Source organism: Salmo salar, chromosome 05 (genome assembly GCF_965601325.2).
Source record: "Salmo salar chromosome 05, fSalSal1, whole genome shotgun sequence".
NCBI lineage: Eukaryota > Metazoa > Chordata > Actinopteri > Salmoniformes > Salmonidae > Salmo > Salmo salar.
The window spans coordinates 8542111-8558984 of NC_138295.1; the positions used below are offsets into that span (position 1 = coordinate 8542111).

A 16874-nucleotide genomic window follows, 5' to 3' on the forward strand; every position below is an offset into this window, starting at 1 on the left:
CCTGTTTTCATTCAATACATATGTAATTACCAAGTATGTCAACATATCATGGCTAGTTGGATGCCTAAAGTATACCCAGCTAGGGGGAAATGGAAATTCCAGGATGAGAATAATTTGACCATGAAAATAATTTTTGGGGGGAGCTGGATTGAGTGATTTTACAGTAGTGATTTTCTCTGAACCTTCACCTCTTGAGTATCGACATGTGTGTGTGTGTGTGTGTGTCCCCAGGACACTGCACCTCCAGGGGATGGGTCGCTTAGACTTCTCCCTGTGGTACGCAGACATCCAGAGAGCTGCTGGAGGGAAGGGCAACACCCTGAGAGAACAGCAGCTCAGCAGGAATGATATCCCCATCATCGTAGACAGCTGCATCGCCTTCATCACACAGTATGGTAAGGGTAGAGTCTGGATATTCTATTCAGTTACACAGTATAGTAAGGGTAGAGTCTGGATATTCTATTCAGTTACACAGTATAGTAAGGGTAGAGTCTGGATATTCTATTCAGTTACACAGTATGGTAAGGGATAGAGTCTGGATATTCTATTCAGTTACACAGTATGGTAAGGGTAGAGTCTGGATATTCTATTCAGTTACACAGTATAGTAAGGGTAGAGTCTGGATATTCTATTCAGTTACACAGTATAGTAAGGGTAGAGTCTGGATATTCTATTCAGTTACACAGTATGGTAAGGGTAGAGTCTGGATATTCTATTCAGTTACACAGTATAGTAAGGGTAGAGTCTGGATATTCTATTCAGTTACACAGTATAGTAAGGGTAGAGTCTGGATATTCTATTCAGTTACACAGTATGGTAAGGGATAGAGGATTCTGCATTTTCCAGTGATCTTGTGGATACGTGATAGGATCCATAGCATTTCATGCATTTTCCAGTGGCGGTAATCCTTTATATTAAAGTATACAATACCAATGTATATAAAGGGGTTTATAAATAGGTCATCCATTCATTATAACTCTGCAGTGGCCTGTGTACTGAAGGGTTTATTATCCCAGCTTAGCTGTACTTTACACCAGCCGGAGACAGGAGATACTAGCTGATGACTGATGTACTGGATCGGATGTGTGATCTGCTCGTCAGGTCTGGGTCATGAGGGGATCTACAGGAAGAACGGAGCCACGTCCAGGATCAAGCTACTGATGGAGGAGTTCAGGAATGATGCTCGGAACGTCAAGCTCCGGATCGGGGATAACTTCATCGAGGATGTGACTGACGTGTTGAAGAGGTTCTTCAGGGAGATAGACGACCCCATCTTCATGGCTGACCTGCATCAGCTATGGAAGGAGGCTGTCCGTAAGTATAGGTGTCTCTGGCAAAAAGACATTTCATCTCAATGAGACTAATCTCTATTAATAAAGGTTGGGATCTCAGACAGCACACATGAAGCTATTATGTTGTTGTGTCACTGACTTAATCAAATCAAAGTTTATTTGTCACGTGCGCTGAATACAACAGGTGTAGTAGACCTTACAGTGAAATGCTTACTTACAAGCCCTTAACCAACAATGCCATTTTTAAGTAAAAAAAAAAGGTATTAGGTGAACAATAGATAAATCAATAAAGATAACAGTAAAAAAGACAGCGAGGCTATAAACAGTAGAGAGGCTATATACAGTAGAGAGGCTATATACAGTAGAGAGGCTATATACAGTAGAGAGGCTATATACAGTAGAGAGGCTATATACAGTAGAGGTTATATACAGTAGAGAGGCTATATACAGTAGAGAGGCTATATACAGTAGAGAGGCTATATACAGTAGAGAGGCTATATACAGTAGAGGTTATATACAGTAGAGAGGCTATATACAGTAGAGAGGCTATATACAGTAGAGAGGCTATATACAGTAGAGAGGCTATATACAGTAGAGAGGCTATATAGAGTAGAGAGGCTATATACAGTAGAGAGGCTATATAGAGTAGAGAGGCTATATACAGTAGAGGCTATAAACAGTAGAGAGGCTATATACAGTAGAGGTTATATACAGTAGAGAGGCTATATACAGTAGAGAGGCTATATACAGTAGAGAGGCTATATACAGTAGAGAGGCTATATACAGTAGAGAGGCTATATACAGTAGAGGTTATATACAGTAGAGAGGCTATATACAGTAGAGAGGCTATATACAGTAGAGAGGCTATATACAGTAGAGAGGCTATATACAGTAGAGAGGCTATATACAGTAGAGAGGCTATATACAGTAGAGAGGCTATATAGAGTAGAGAGGCTATATACAGTAGAGAGGCTATATACAGTAGAGAGGCTATATACAGTAGAGAGGCTATATAGAGTAGAGAGGCTATATACAGTAGAGAGGCTATATACAGTAGAGAGGCTATATACAGTAGAGAGGCTATATAGAGTAGAGAGGCTATATACAGTAGAGAGGCTATATAGAGTAGAGAGGCTATATACAGTAGAGAGGCTATATACAGTAGAGAGGCTATATACAGTAGAGAGGCTATATAGAGTAGAGAGGCTATATACAGTAGAGAGGCTATATACAGTAGAGAGGCTATATACAGTAGAGAGGCTATATAGAGTAGAGAGGCTATAACAGTAGAGAGGTTATATACAGTAGAGAGGCTATATAGAGTAGAGAGGCTATATACAGTAGAGAGGCTATATACAGTAGAGAGGCTATATACAGTAGAGAGGCTATATACAGTAGAGAGGCTATATAGAGTAGAGAGGCTATAACAGTAGAGAGGTTATATACAGTAGAGAGGCTATATAGAGTAGAGAGGCTATAACAGTAGAGAGGCTATAACAGTAGAGAGGCTATATACAGTAGTGAGGCTATATAGAGTAGAGAGGCTATATAGCAGTAGAGAGGCTATATACAGTAGAGAGGCTATATACAGTAGAGAGGCTATAAACAGTAGAGAGGCTATATACAGTAGAGAGGCTATATACAGTAGAGAGGCTATATACAGTAGAGAGGTTGTATACAGTAGAGAGGCTATATACAGTAGAGAGGCTATAAACAGTAGAGAGGCTATATACAGTAGAGAGGCTATATACAGTAGAGAGGCTATATACAGTAGAGAGGCTATATACAGTAGAGAGGCTATATACAGTAGAGAGGCTATATACAGTAGACAGGCTATAACAGTAGAGAGGCTATAAACAGTAGAGAGGCTATATACAGTAGAGAGGCTATATACAGTAGAGAGGCTATATACAGTAGAGAGGCTATATACAGTAGAGAGGCTATATAGAGTAGAGAGGCTATATACAGTAGAGAGGCTGTATACAGTAGACAGGCTATATAGAGTAGAGAGGCTATATACAGTAGAGAGGCTATATACAGTAGACAGGCTATATACAGTAGAGAGGCTATATACAGTAGAGGGGCTATATACAGTAGAGAGGCTATATACAGTAGAGAGGCTATATACAGTAGAGAGGCTATATACAGTAGAGAGGCTATATAGAGTAGAGAGGCTATATACAGTAGAGAGGCTGTATACAGTAGACAGGCTATATAGAGTAGAGAGGCTATATACAGTAGAGAGGCTATATACAGTAGACAGGCTATATACAGTAGAGAGGCTATATAGAGTAGAGAGGCTATATACAGTAGAGAGGCTATATACAGTAGAGAGGCTATATACAGTAGAGAGGCTATATAGAGGCTATATACAGTAGAGAGGCTATATAGAGTAGAGAGGCTATATACAGTAGAGAGGCTGTATACAGTAGACAGGCTATATAGAGTAGAGAGGCTATATACAGTAGAGAGGCTATATACAGTAGACAGGCTATATAGAGTAGAGAGGCTATATACAGTAGAGAGGCTATATACAGTAGAGAGGCTATATACAGTAGAGAGGCTATATACAGTAGAGAGGCTATATACAGTAGACAGGCTATATACAGTAGAGAGGCTATATACAGTAGAGAGGCTATATAGAGTAGAGAGGCTATATACAGTAGAGAGGCTATATACAGTAGAGAGGCTATATACAGTAGACAGGCTATATACAGTAGAGAGGCTATATACAGTAGAGAGGCTATATACAGTAGACAGGCTATATACAGTAGAGAGGCTATATACAGTAGAGAGGCTATATAGAGTAGAGAGGCTATATAGAGTAGCGAGGCTATATACAGTAGAGAGGCTATATACAGTAGAGAGGCTATATAGAGTAGAGAGGCTATATACAGTAGAGAGGCTATATAGAGTAGAGAGGCTATATACAGTAGTGAGGCTATATACAGTAGTGAGGCTATATAGAGTAGAGAGGCTATATAGAGTAGAGAGCCTATATAGAGTAGAGAGGTTATATACAGTAGAGAGGCTATATACAGTAGAGAGGCTATATAGAGTAGAGAGGCTATATAGAGTAGAGAGGCTATATAGAGTAGAGAGGCTATATAGAGTAGAGAGGCTATATAGAGTAGAGAGGCTATATACAGTAGAGAGGCTATATAGAGTAGAGAGGCTATATAGAGTAGAGAGGCTATATAGAGTAGAGAGGCTATATAGAGTAGAGAGGCTATATAGAGTAGAGAGGCTATATACAGTAGAGAGGCTATATAGAGTAGAGAGGCTATATAGAGTAGAGAGGCTATAACAGTAGAGAGGCTATATACAGTAGAGAGGCTATATACAGTAGAGAGGCTATAACAGTAGAGAGGCTATAACAGTAGAGAGGCTATATACAGTAGAGAGGCTATAACAATAGAGAGGCTATATACAGTAGAGAGGCTATATACAGTAGAGAGGCTATATACAGTAGAGAGGCTATATACAGTAGACAGGCTATATACAGTAGAGAGGCTATATACAGTAGAGAGGCTATATACAGTAGACAGGCTATATACAGTAGAGAGGCTATATACAGTAGAGAGGCTATATAGAGTAGAGAGGCTATATAGAGTAGCGAGGCTATATACAGTAGAGAGGCTATATACAGTAGAGAGGCTATATAGAGTAGAGAGGCTATATACAGTAGAGAGGCTATATAGAGTAGAGAGGCTATATACAGTAGTGAGGCTATATACAGTAGTGAGGCTATATAGAGTAGAGAGGCTATATAGAGTAGAGAGCCTATATAGAGTAGAGAGGTTATATACAGTAGAGAGGCTATATACAGTAGAGAGGCTATATAGAGTAGAGAGGCTATATAGAGTAGAGAGGCTATATAGAGTAGAGAGGCTATATAGAGTAGAGAGGCTATATAGAGTAGAGAGGCTATATACAGTAGAGAGGCTATATAGAGTAGAGAGGCTATATAGAGTAGAGAGGCTATATAGAGTAGAGAGGCTATATAGAGTAGAGAGGCTATATAGAGTAGAGAGGCTATATACAGTAGAGAGGCTATATAGAGTAGAGAGGCTATATAGAGTAGAGAGGCTATAACAGTAGAGAGGCTATATACAGTAGAGAGGCTATATACAGTAGAGAGGCTATAACAGTAGAGAGGCTATAACAGTAGAGAGGCTATATACAGTAGAGAGGCTATAACAATAGAGAGGCTATAACAATAGAGAGGCTATAACAATAGAGAGGCTATATACAGTAGAGAGGCTATAACAGTAGAGAGGCTATATACAGTAGAGAGGCTATAACAGTAGAGAGGCTATAACAGTAGAGAGGCTATAACAGTAGAGAGGCTACATACAGTAGAGAGGCTATAACAATAGAGAGGCTATATACAGTAGAGAGGCTATAACAGTAGAGAGGCTATATACAGTAGAGGCTATATACAGTAGAGAGGCTATATACAGTAGAGAGGATATAACAGTAGAGAGGCTATAACAGTAGAGAGGCTATATACAGTAGAGAGGCTATATACAGTAGAGAGGATATAACAGTAGAGAGGCTATAACAGTAGAGAGGCTATAAACAGTAGAGAGGCTATAAACAGTAGAGAGGCTATATACAGTAGAGAGGCTATAACAGTAGAGAGGCTATAACAGTAGAGAGGCTATATACAGTAGAGAGGCTATATACAGTAGAGAGGCTATAACAGTAGAGAGGCTATAACAGTAGAGAGGCTATAAACAGTAGAGAGGCTAAAACAGTAGAGAGGCTATAAACAGTAGAGAGGCTATATACAGTAGAGAGGCTATAACAGTAGAGAGGCTATAACAGTAGAGAGGCTATAACAGTAGAGAGGATATAAACAGTAGAGAGGCTATAACAGTAGAGAGGCTATAACAGTAGAGAGGCTGTATACAGTAGAGAGGCTATATACAGTAGAGGCTATAAACAGTAGAGAGGCTATATACAGTAGAGAGGTTGTATACAGTAGAGAGGCTATATACAGTAGTGAGGCTATAAACAGTAGAGAGGCTGTATACAGTAGAGAGGCTATATACAGTAGAGAGACTATAACAGTAGAGGTTATATACAGTAGAGGCTATATACAGTAGAGGTTATATACAGTAGACAGGCTATATACAGTAGAGAGGCTATATAGAGTAGAGAGGCTATATACAGTAGAGAGGCTATATACAGTAGAGAGGCTATATACAGTAGTGAGGCTATATAGAGTAGAGAGGCTATATACAGTAGAGGCTATAAACAGTAGAGAGGCTATATACAGTAGAGAGGTTGTATACAGTAGAGAGGCTATATACAGTAGTGAGGCTATAAACAGTAGAGAGGCTATATACAGTAGAGAGGCTATATACAGTAGAGAGGCTATATACAGTAGAGAGACTATAACAGTAGAGAGGCTATATACAGTAGAGAGGCTATATACAGTAGAGAGGCTATATACAGTAGAGAGGCTATATACAGTAGTGAGGCTATATAGAGTAGAGAGGCTATATACAGTAGAGGCTATAAACAGTAGAGAGGCTAAAACAGTAGAGAGGCTATAAACAGTAGAGAGGCTATATACAGTAGAGAGGCTATAACAGTAGAGAGCCTATAACAGTAGAGAGGCTATAACAGTAGAGAGGCTATAACAGTAGAGAGGATATAAACAGTAGAGAGGCTATAACAGTAGAGAGGCTATAACAGTAGAGAGGCTGTATACAGTAGAGAGGCTATATACAGTAGAGGCTATAAACAGTAGAGAGGCTATATACAGTAGAGAGGTTGTATACAGTAGAGAGGCTATATACAGTAGTGAGGCTATAAACAGTAGAGAGGCTGTATACAGTAGAGAGGCTATATACAGTAGAGAGGCTATATACAGTAGAGAGACTATAACAGTAGAGGTTATATACAGTAGAGGCTATATACAGTAGAGGTTATATACAGTAGAGAGGCTATATACAGTAGACAGGCTATATACAGTAGAGAGGCTATATAGAGTAGAGAGGCTATATACAGTAGAGAGGCTATATACAGTAGAGAGGATATATACAGTAGTGAGGCTATATAGAGTAGAGAGGCTATATACAGTAGAGGATATAAACAGTAGAGAGGCTATATACAGTAGAGAGGTTGTATACAGTAGAGAGGCTATATACAGTAGTGAGGCTATAAACAGTAGAGAGGCTGTATACAGTAGAGAGGCTATATACAGTAGAGAGGCTATATACAGTAGAGAGACTATAACAGTAGAGGTTATATACAGTAGAGGCTATATACAGTAGAGGTTATATACAGTAGAGAGGCTATATACAGTAGACAGGCTATATACAGTAGAGAGGCTATATAGAGTAGAGAGGCTATAACAGTAGAGAGGCTATATACAGTAGAGAGGCTATATACAGTAGAGAGGCTATAACAGTAGAGAGGCTATATACAGTAGAGAGGCTATATACAGTAGAGAGGCTATATACAGTAGAGAGGCTATATACAGGCACCGGTTAGTCGGGCTGATTGACCTAGTCGTCTTGGTCCCCTTCCACCAAGCTGTGTCGCTGGTGCTCGTCAGGATGTACCACAACCTATCCTTATGAAATCTAACTGTTTGTCCCTTTTTTTATAGGAACAGCCAAGGATAAGAACCAGCGTCTGGACAGATACAAGGAGATCATCCGTAGTTTACCTAGACTCAACAGGACTACCCTGGCTGCTCTCATCAGCCACCTCTACAGGTCTGTATATCCTCAGGGTTAACAGGACTTTCATCAGCCACTTCTACAGGTCATTATATCCTCAGGGTTAACAGGACTCTCATCAGCCACTTCTACAGGTCTGTATAGCCTCAGGGTTAACAGGACTCTCATCAGCCACCTCTACAGGTCTGTATAGCCTCAGGGTTAACAGGACTCTCATCAGCCACTTCTACAGGTCATTATATCCTCAGGGTTAACAGGACTCTCATCAGCCACTTCTACAGGTCTGTATAGCCTCAGGGTTAACAGGACTCTCATCAGCCACTTCTACAGGTCATTATATCCTCAGGGTTAACAGGACTCTCATCAGCCACTTCTACAGGTCATTATATCCTCAGGGTTAACAGGACTCTCATCAGCCACTTCTATAGGTCTGTATAGCCTCAGGGTTAACAGGACTCTCATCAGCCACCTCTACAGGTCTGTATAGCCTCAGGGTTAACAGGACTCTCATCAGCCACTTCTACAGGTCTGTATAGCCTCAGGGTTAACAGGACTCTCATCAGCCACTTCTACAGGTCTGTATAGCCTCAGGGTTAACAAGACTCTCATCAGCCACCTCTACAGGTCATTATATCCTCAGGGTTAACAGGACTTTCATCAGCCACTTCTACAGGTCTGTATATCCTCAGGGTTAACAGGACTTTCATCAGCCAGTTCTACAGGTCTGTATAGCCTCAGGGTTAACAGGACTCTCATCAGCCACCTCTACAGGTCTGTATATCCTCAGGGTTAACAGGACTCTCATCAGCCACTTCTACAGGTCTGTATAGCCTCAGGGTTAACAGGACTCTCATCAGCCACTTCTACAGGTCATTATAGCCTGAGGGTTAACAGGACTTTCATCAGCCACTTCTACAGGTCTGTATAGCCTCAGGGTTAACAGGACTCTCATCAGCCACTTCTACAGGTCTGTATAGCCTCAGGGTTAACAAGACTCTCATCAGCCACTTCTACAGGTCTGTATAGCCTCAGGGTTAACAGGACTTTCATCAGCCACTTCTACAGGTCTGTATAGCCTCAGGGTTAACAGGACTCTCATCAGCCACTTCTACAGGTCTGTATAGCCTCAGGGTTAACAGGACTTTCATCAGCCAGTTCTACAGGTCTGTATAGCCTCAGGGTTAACAGGACTCTCATCAGCCACCTCTACAGGTCTGTATATCCTCAGGGTTAACAGGACTCTCATCAGCCACTTCTACAGGTCTGTATAGCCTCAGGGTTAACAGGACTCTCATCAGCCACTTCTACAGGTCATTATAGCCTGAGGGTTAACAGGACTTTCATCAGCCACTTCTACAGGTCTGTATAGCCTCAGGGTTAACAGGACTCTCATCAGCCACTTCTACAGGTCTGTATAGCCTCAGGGTTAACAAGACTCTCATCAGCCACTTCTACAGGTCTGTATAGCCTCAGGGTTAACAGGACTTTCATCAGGCACTTCTACAGGTCTGTATAGCCTCAGGGTTAACAGGACTCTCATCAGCCACTTCTACAGGTCTGTATAGCTTCAAACGGGACCTGTAGTAATGTTTAGACAACATCACTGGTAACTAAGCAGAGTTGGGGGTCAATTCAATTTCATTTCAGTCAACTGAAATTTACATTTTCATAACTTTTCAGTTTACTTCCTGAATTAAATGAATTGACCCCAACCCTGAACAGTACCACTTATCATACTTAGACAACATCACTGGCAAGTTGTCAACTTGTTGACGTTATTTGTTCTCTCTCTCTCTCTCTCTCGGTCCAGGGTTCAGAAGTGTGCAGACCTGAACCAGATGTGTACCAAGAACCTGTCGCTGCTGTTCGCCCCCAGCCTCTTCCAGACAGACGGGAAAGGAGAACACGAGGTGAAGATCGTTGAAGACCTCATAGACAACTACCTGTATGTCTTTGATGTGAGTAGTGTCTCATAGACAACTACCTGTATGTCTTTGATGTGAGTAGTGTCTCATAGACAACTACCTGTATGTCTTGATGTGAGTAGTGTCTCATAGACAACTACCTGTATGTCTTGATGTGAGTAGTGTCTCATAGACAACTACCTGTCTGTCTTGACGTGAGTAGTGTCGAACCAGAGAGGGCCTAAGCTCAAATGCTTCACATAGAAATCAGGGTTGTGTTCCATAGGTAGAAAGCATTTTGAATGGATTGAAACGGGTACTACCTACCTGAACTTGTCCAATCAGAGCACAGATGTTCACATTCCAATGCAAACTGTTTTGCTACAGTGTGCCCTGCTGAACATGGCCCAGGTCAATCTGTTCTGTGATCTAACGAATCATTAGTAAATGTTTAATTGTGTTTGTTCAGATTGACGAGGAGCAACAGACCCAGATAGAACTGGAGCTCAGCCTCATTACCACCTGGAAGGACACACAGGTACACTTTACCAAGGATTTAGAAACCCTTTTTATAAAGATTTATGAATGGTTGTAAAGGGTTATAACACATTGGTTGGACAAACGGTTGTCTGTAATAAGTATCCTGTCTGTGCAGCTGTCCCAAGCAGGTGACTTGATCATCGAAGTCTACCTGGAGAAGAAGATGGCAGACTCCTGCATCACTCTCAAAGTAAATGGAGACAGGTTATCTTCTGATTTTATTTCATGAAAGGTGCTGTTGTTATTTAGCCCCCTCCACTAATCTCTCTATCACCTATGAGTAGCTCACCAATCAATTCTACATGTCATTAACATAAAGCTGCTGGGGAATCCAATCAAAGCCATATCGACATTATCCCACCCCTTAAAAAGCCAAACTTAACACTATCTGCCTATTCATTTCCAGCAATATTGCCCCGTCTGTTTGTTTGGTGCGCACGTTTGTCTATCCCTCTGCATGTAGCCAGTTAGCGATGCTTATGATAATCGTCTTGTGGGTAGACAAAAACCTTTACCCCAAAACCTTCTCAATTAAATGCAAAGTAGTTTTACCGAACATAACTAAAGGGAAAGGGGGATACCTAGTCAATTGTACAACTGAATGCCTTCAACTGAAATGTGTCTTCAACTATATCGTGGTTATTTGTATCATTTGGGTGGAGATTGTTCTGCCATGGCATGTTCTGCAGCAGCAGGCCTAACAGCAGAAACATCACTAGACCGACACATTCCTCTCTTGCTAGATGCACAGTTGAAGGGGAATTACACTCAAACATTTTGTTTCGTTTTTTATTCCAGACCTTTATGGTCTGGTTCTCTGTAGCTATCTCTTTACGGTCTGGTTCTCTGTAGCTATCTCTTTATGGTCTGGTTCTCTGTAGCATCTCTTTATGGTCTGGTTCTCTGTAGCTATCTCTTTATGATCTGGTTCTCTGTAGCTATCTCTTTATGGTGTCTGGTTCTCTGTAGCTATCTCTTTATGGTGTCTGGTTCTCTGTAGCTATCTCTTTATGATCTGGTTCTCTGTAGCTATCTCTTTATGATCTGGTTCTCTGTAGCTATCTCTTTATGGTGTCTGGTTCTCTGTAGCTATCTCTTTACGGTCTGGTTCTCTGTAGCTATCTCTTTACGGTCTGGTTCTCTGTAGCTATCTCTTTACGGTCTGGTTCTCTGTAGCTATCTCTTTATGGTCTGGTTCTCTGTAGCTATCGCTTTATGGTCTGGTTCTCTGTAGCTATCTCTTTACGGTCTGGTTCTCTGTAGCTATCTCTTTACGGTCTGGTTCTCTGTAGCTATCTCTTTATGGTCTGGTTCTCTGTAGCATATCTTCATGGTGTCTGGTTCTCTGTAGCATCTCTTCATGTTGTCTGGTTCTCTGTAGCTATCTCTTCATGGTGTCTGGTTCTCTGTAGCTATCTCTTTACGGTCTGGTTCTCTGTAGCTATCTCTTTATGGTCTGGTTCTCTGTAGCTATCTCTTTATGATCTGGTTCTCTGTAGCTATCTCTTTATGGTGTCTGGTTCTCTGTAGCTATCTCTTTACGGTCTGGTTCTCTGTAGCTATCTCTTTACGGTCTGGTTCTCTGTAGCTATCTCTTTATGGTCTGGTTCTCTGTAGCTATCGCTTTATGGTCTGGTTCTCTGTAGCTATCTCTTTACGGTCTGGTTCTCTGTAGCTATCTCTTTACGGTCTGGTTCTCTGTAGCTATCTCCTTATGGTCTGGTTCTCTGTAGCATATCTTCATGGTGTCTGGTTCTCTGTAGCATCTCTTCATGTTGTCTGGTTCTCTGTAGCTATCTCTTCATGGTGTCTGGTTCTCTGTAGCTATCTCTTTACGGTCTGGTTCTCTGTAGCTATCTCTTTATGATCTGGTTCTCTGTAGCTATCTCTTTATGGTGTCTGGTTCTCTGTAGCTATCTCTTTATGGTGTCTGGTTCTCTGTAGCTATCTCTTTATGGTCTGGTTCTCTGTAGCTATCTCTTTACGGTCTGGTTCTCTGTAGCTATCGCTTTATGGTCTGGTTCTCTGTAGCTATCTCTTTACGGTATCTGGTTCTCTGTAGCTATCTCTTTATGATGTCTGGTTCTCTGTAGCTATCTCTTTATGATCTGGTTCTCTGTAGCTATCTCTTTATGGTGTCTGGTTCTCTGTAGCTATCTCTTTATGGTGTCTGGTTCTCTGTAGCTATCTCTTTATGGTGTCTTGTTCTCTGTAGCTATCTCTTTATGGTGTCTGGTTCTCTGTAGCTATCTCTTTATGATCTGGTTCTCTGTAGCTATCTCTTTATGATCTGGTTCTCTGTAGCTATCTCTTTATGGTGTCTGGTTCTCTGTAGCTATCTCTTCATGGTGTCTGGTTCTCTGTAGCTATCGCTTTACAGTCTGGTTCTCTGTAGCTATCTCTTTGCCGTCTGGTTCTCTGTAGGTATCTCCAACCATGGGTGCTGAGGAGTTGACTAACCAGGTCCTGTACATGAGGAACGTCCCAGCAGGGGAGAAGGACGTGTGGCTGACGTTCGAGGCCATATATGAAGGACAACTGGGTAAGGATCATTATATTGCTATCTCTCTGACTGGGTGAGGAGCATTATATTACCATCTATCTCTGACTGGGTGAGGAGCATTATATTACTATCTATCTCTGACTGGGTGAGGAGCATTATATGACTGTATCTGACTGGGTGATGAGCAGGATATTACTGTATCTGACTGGGGGATGAGCAGGATATTACTGTATCTGACTGGGTGATGAGCAGGATATTACTGTATCTGACTGGGTGATGAGCAGGATATTACTGTATCTGACTGGGGGATGAGCAGGATATTACTGTATCTGACTGGGTGATGAGCAAGATATTACTGTATCTGACTGGGTGATGAGCAGGATATTACTGTATCTGATTGGGTGATGAGTATGATATTACTGTATCTGACTGGGTGATGAGCGTGATATTACTGTATCTGACTGGGTGATGAGCAGGATATTACTGTATCTGACTGGGTGATGAGCAGGATATTACTGTATCTGACTGGGTGATGAGCGTGATATGACTGTATCTGACTGGGTGATGAGCAGGATATTACTGTATCTGACTGGGGGATGAGCAGGATATTACTGTATCTGACTGGGTGATGAGCAGGATATTACTGTATCTGACTGGGTGATGAGCAGGATATTACTGTATCTGACTGGGTGATGAGCAGGATATTACTGTATCTGACTGGGTGATGAGCAGGATATTACTGTATCTGACTGGGTGATGAGCAGGATATTACTGTATCTGACTGGGTGATGAGCAGGACATTACTGTATCTGACTGGGTGATGAGCAGGATATTACTGTATCTGACTGGGTGATGAGTATGATATTACTGTATCTGACTGGGTGATGAGCGTGATATTACTGTATCTGACTGGGTGATGAGCGTGATATTACTGTATCTGACTGGGTGATGAGCGTGATATTACTGTATCTGACTGGGTGATGAGCAGGATATTACTGTATCTGACTGGGTGATGAGCAGGATATGACTGTATCTGACTGGGGGATGAGCAGGATATTACTGTATCTGACTGGGTGATGAGCGTGATATTACTGTATCTGACTGGGTGATGAGCAGGATATTACTGTATCTGACTGGGTGATGAGCAGGATATTACTGTATCTGACTGGGTGATGAGCAGGATATTACTGTATCTGACTGGGTGATGAGCGTGATATGACTGTATCTGACTGGGTGATGAGCAGGATATTACTGTATCTGACTGGGGGATGAGCAGGATATGACTGTATCTGACTGGGTGATGAGTATGATATTACTGTATCTGACTGGGTGATGAGCAGGATATGACTGTATCTGACTGGGTGATGAGCAGGATATTACTGTATCTGACTGGGTGATGAGCAGGATATTACTGTATCTGACTGGGTGATGAGCAGGATATTACTGTATCTGACTGGGTGATGAGTATGATATTACTGTATCTGACTGGGTGATGAGCAGGATATTACTGTATCTGACTGGGTGATGAGCAGGATATGACTGTATCTGACTGGGTGATGAGCAGGATATTACTGTATCTGACTGGGTGATGAGCAGGATATTACTGTATCTGACTGGGTGATGAGCGTGATATTACTGTATCTGACTGGGGGATGAGCAGGATATTACTGTATCTGACTGGGTGATGAGCGTGATATGACTGTATCTGACTGGGTGATGAGCAGGATATTACTGTATCTGACTGGGTGATGAGCAGGATATTACTGTATCTGACTGGGTGATGAGCGTGATATTACTGTATCTGACTGGGTGATGAGCAGGATATTACTGTATCTGACTGGGGGATGAGCAGGATATTACTGTATCTGACTGGGTGATGAGCGTGATATTACTGTATCTGACTGGGTGATGAGCAGGATATTACTGTATCTGACTGGGTGATGAGCAGGATATTACTGTATCTGACTGGGTGATGAGCAGGATATTACTGTATCTGACTGGGTGATGAGCAGGATATTACTGTATCTGACTGGGTGATGAGCAAGGTACTACGATCTCTGACTGGGAAATACTATAGAAATTCTAAAAACATCTCATAATAGCATTTAGTTCTAATAACTACCACTGTAAAAAATCAAAATAAAGTGTAACTACACAGTATCATGTCCTGGAATGTCCTGTGAAATACAAGTGGAATACAACTGGACTGTGCGAAAGTCTTCATGTTTCAAAGAGAAGCTATCCCAGAATAATTGTTTATGTAATGTTCAAATGTTGTCTATCGTCCATAGAGCGCCCCCTACACCCCAAAGAGAAGGTGCTGGAGCAGGCACTACAGTGGTGTAAAATGGCTGATCCTAGTTCAGCTTACCTGGTGGTGAAGAGAGTTCCCAGAGGAGAGGGCATCAACATCCTCACTGGTAAATGCTGCACAGCCCAGAGAAAGAATAAACTATTGAGCTACATCTATCGAAACAATCACAATCAAATGATTTGTAATCAGCCCAATTTCTTGTTGCTCTTACGTTCTTTCGTGACGTATTGTTTTATTTGAAGACTGTCATTGTTATACACAGTCTGATTTCTATTCACAGCCTACAAGAGTGAGATAATGAAGATAGGAGTTCTGAAGTGTCGTGAAGATCCTCCCAAACTCATCCATGGAAAAGTGTTTCAGGAACACACCTTTCAGATCAAAGACCACAAGCTGCTACTGCTAAAGGACAAAAAGGTATTTCTGCTCTCACCTCACGGTCACATCTTGGTCATCTGCACTAATTTGGACCCGATGTAGTTATCACAGGTGGAGCTGTGATTGTCAGTTTATTGTCTGCCCTGTGCATATTTTCTTACTGTACAATATGTCTGTCATTTCAGAGCATCAAGCCTGAAAAGGAATGGCCTCTGAAGTCTATGAAGATCTACATGGGAATTCGAAAGAAGCTGAAACCCCCAACTAAATGGGGCTTTACTCTGATGATGGATAAACATCAACTGTTAGTGTCCACTTGCTACACATTATTTTGGTCATTGCAAAGGATGTCTGAAAATCTTCAATCCAACTTCTATTGGATAAGATTAAAACATTATATGTTTATAGGACACGCATAATGTTTTCTCAAGTATTTGAATTCCTCATTGTTTACTGTAGTGACTGGTGTTGCATGACATCAGATGTTATGATATTATGTAAGTGGACTACATTGTTTAAAGGGAGGGAGGGTGGAATGTCTTGTTTCAGAGCTGCCTCTCCCCTCCCCTTTAAATGACATCTCCTTCCCCTCTCTTTTTTAAGAGCTAATCACTGCTTTGTGTTTTTGTGTCTCCCAGGTACCTTTGTTGCTTTTGTGAGTCCGACCTATGGGACTGGGTCACCAATTTCCTCAAAGCACAGGTATGTTGTGGAGCCTAGTTCCCCTCCCCAAGTGTATGGCTTGTGTTGCATCACTTTTACATTATTTTGAGTTTGCTTTCCCCCATATTTTTGGGGGGTATAACACTTACGCTTTAGATTTTTACTTTTGTCTGTTTAATTTTATCCATTTGATTCCGTTTTGATTCATTTCTATTCACTTGATTTGCTTCTAACAGAATGATGGCGCCCGACCTCCGGTATTGAGGCGTCACTCCTCCTCAGACATCTCCAAACAGAAGTTTGGGACCATGCCCCTAGTACCAATCAGAGGGGACGGACACGAGAGCAACTCTACCATGCTGTCGGCTAATCAGACTCTGGTACGTTCCAACTCTACCATGCTGTCGGCCAATCAGACTCTGGTACGTTCCAACTCTACCATGCTGTCGGCCAATCAGACTCTGGTATGTTCCAACTCTACTATGCTGTCGGCCAATCAGACTTTGGTACGTTCCAACTCTACCATGCTGTCGGCCAATCAGACTCTGGTACGTTCCAACTCTACCATGCTGTCGGCCAATC

At 41.7% G+C, this 16874-nt stretch overlaps 1 protein-coding gene across 3 annotated transcripts in view; it reads left to right on the forward strand.

Moving 5' to 3' along the window:
- LOC106604143 (arf-GAP with Rho-GAP domain, ANK repeat and PH domain-containing protein 3) overlaps positions 1–16874 on the forward strand; it is a 64417-nt gene that overhangs the window by 39362 nt on the left and 8181 nt on the right. For all 3 annotated transcript variants that reach the window (XM_045717838.2, XM_082975016.1, XM_082975015.1), the window contains exons 19-30: positions 232–395; positions 1102–1314; positions 7918–8026; positions 9801–9948; positions 10364–10432; positions 10550–10624; positions 12859–12976; positions 15229–15357; positions 15532–15668; positions 15815–15933; positions 16268–16331; positions 16529–16672. In XM_045717838.2, coding sequence (XP_045573794.2) covers positions 232–395; positions 1102–1314; positions 7918–8026; positions 9801–9948; positions 10364–10432; positions 10550–10624; positions 12859–12976; positions 15229–15357; positions 15532–15668; positions 15815–15933; positions 16268–16331; positions 16529–16672 — 1489 coding nt within the window. The remainder of the gene's footprint in view (positions 1–231; positions 396–1101; positions 1315–7917; positions 8027–9800; positions 9949–10363; positions 10433–10549; positions 10625–12858; positions 12977–15228; positions 15358–15531; positions 15669–15814; positions 15934–16267; positions 16332–16528; positions 16673–16874) is intronic.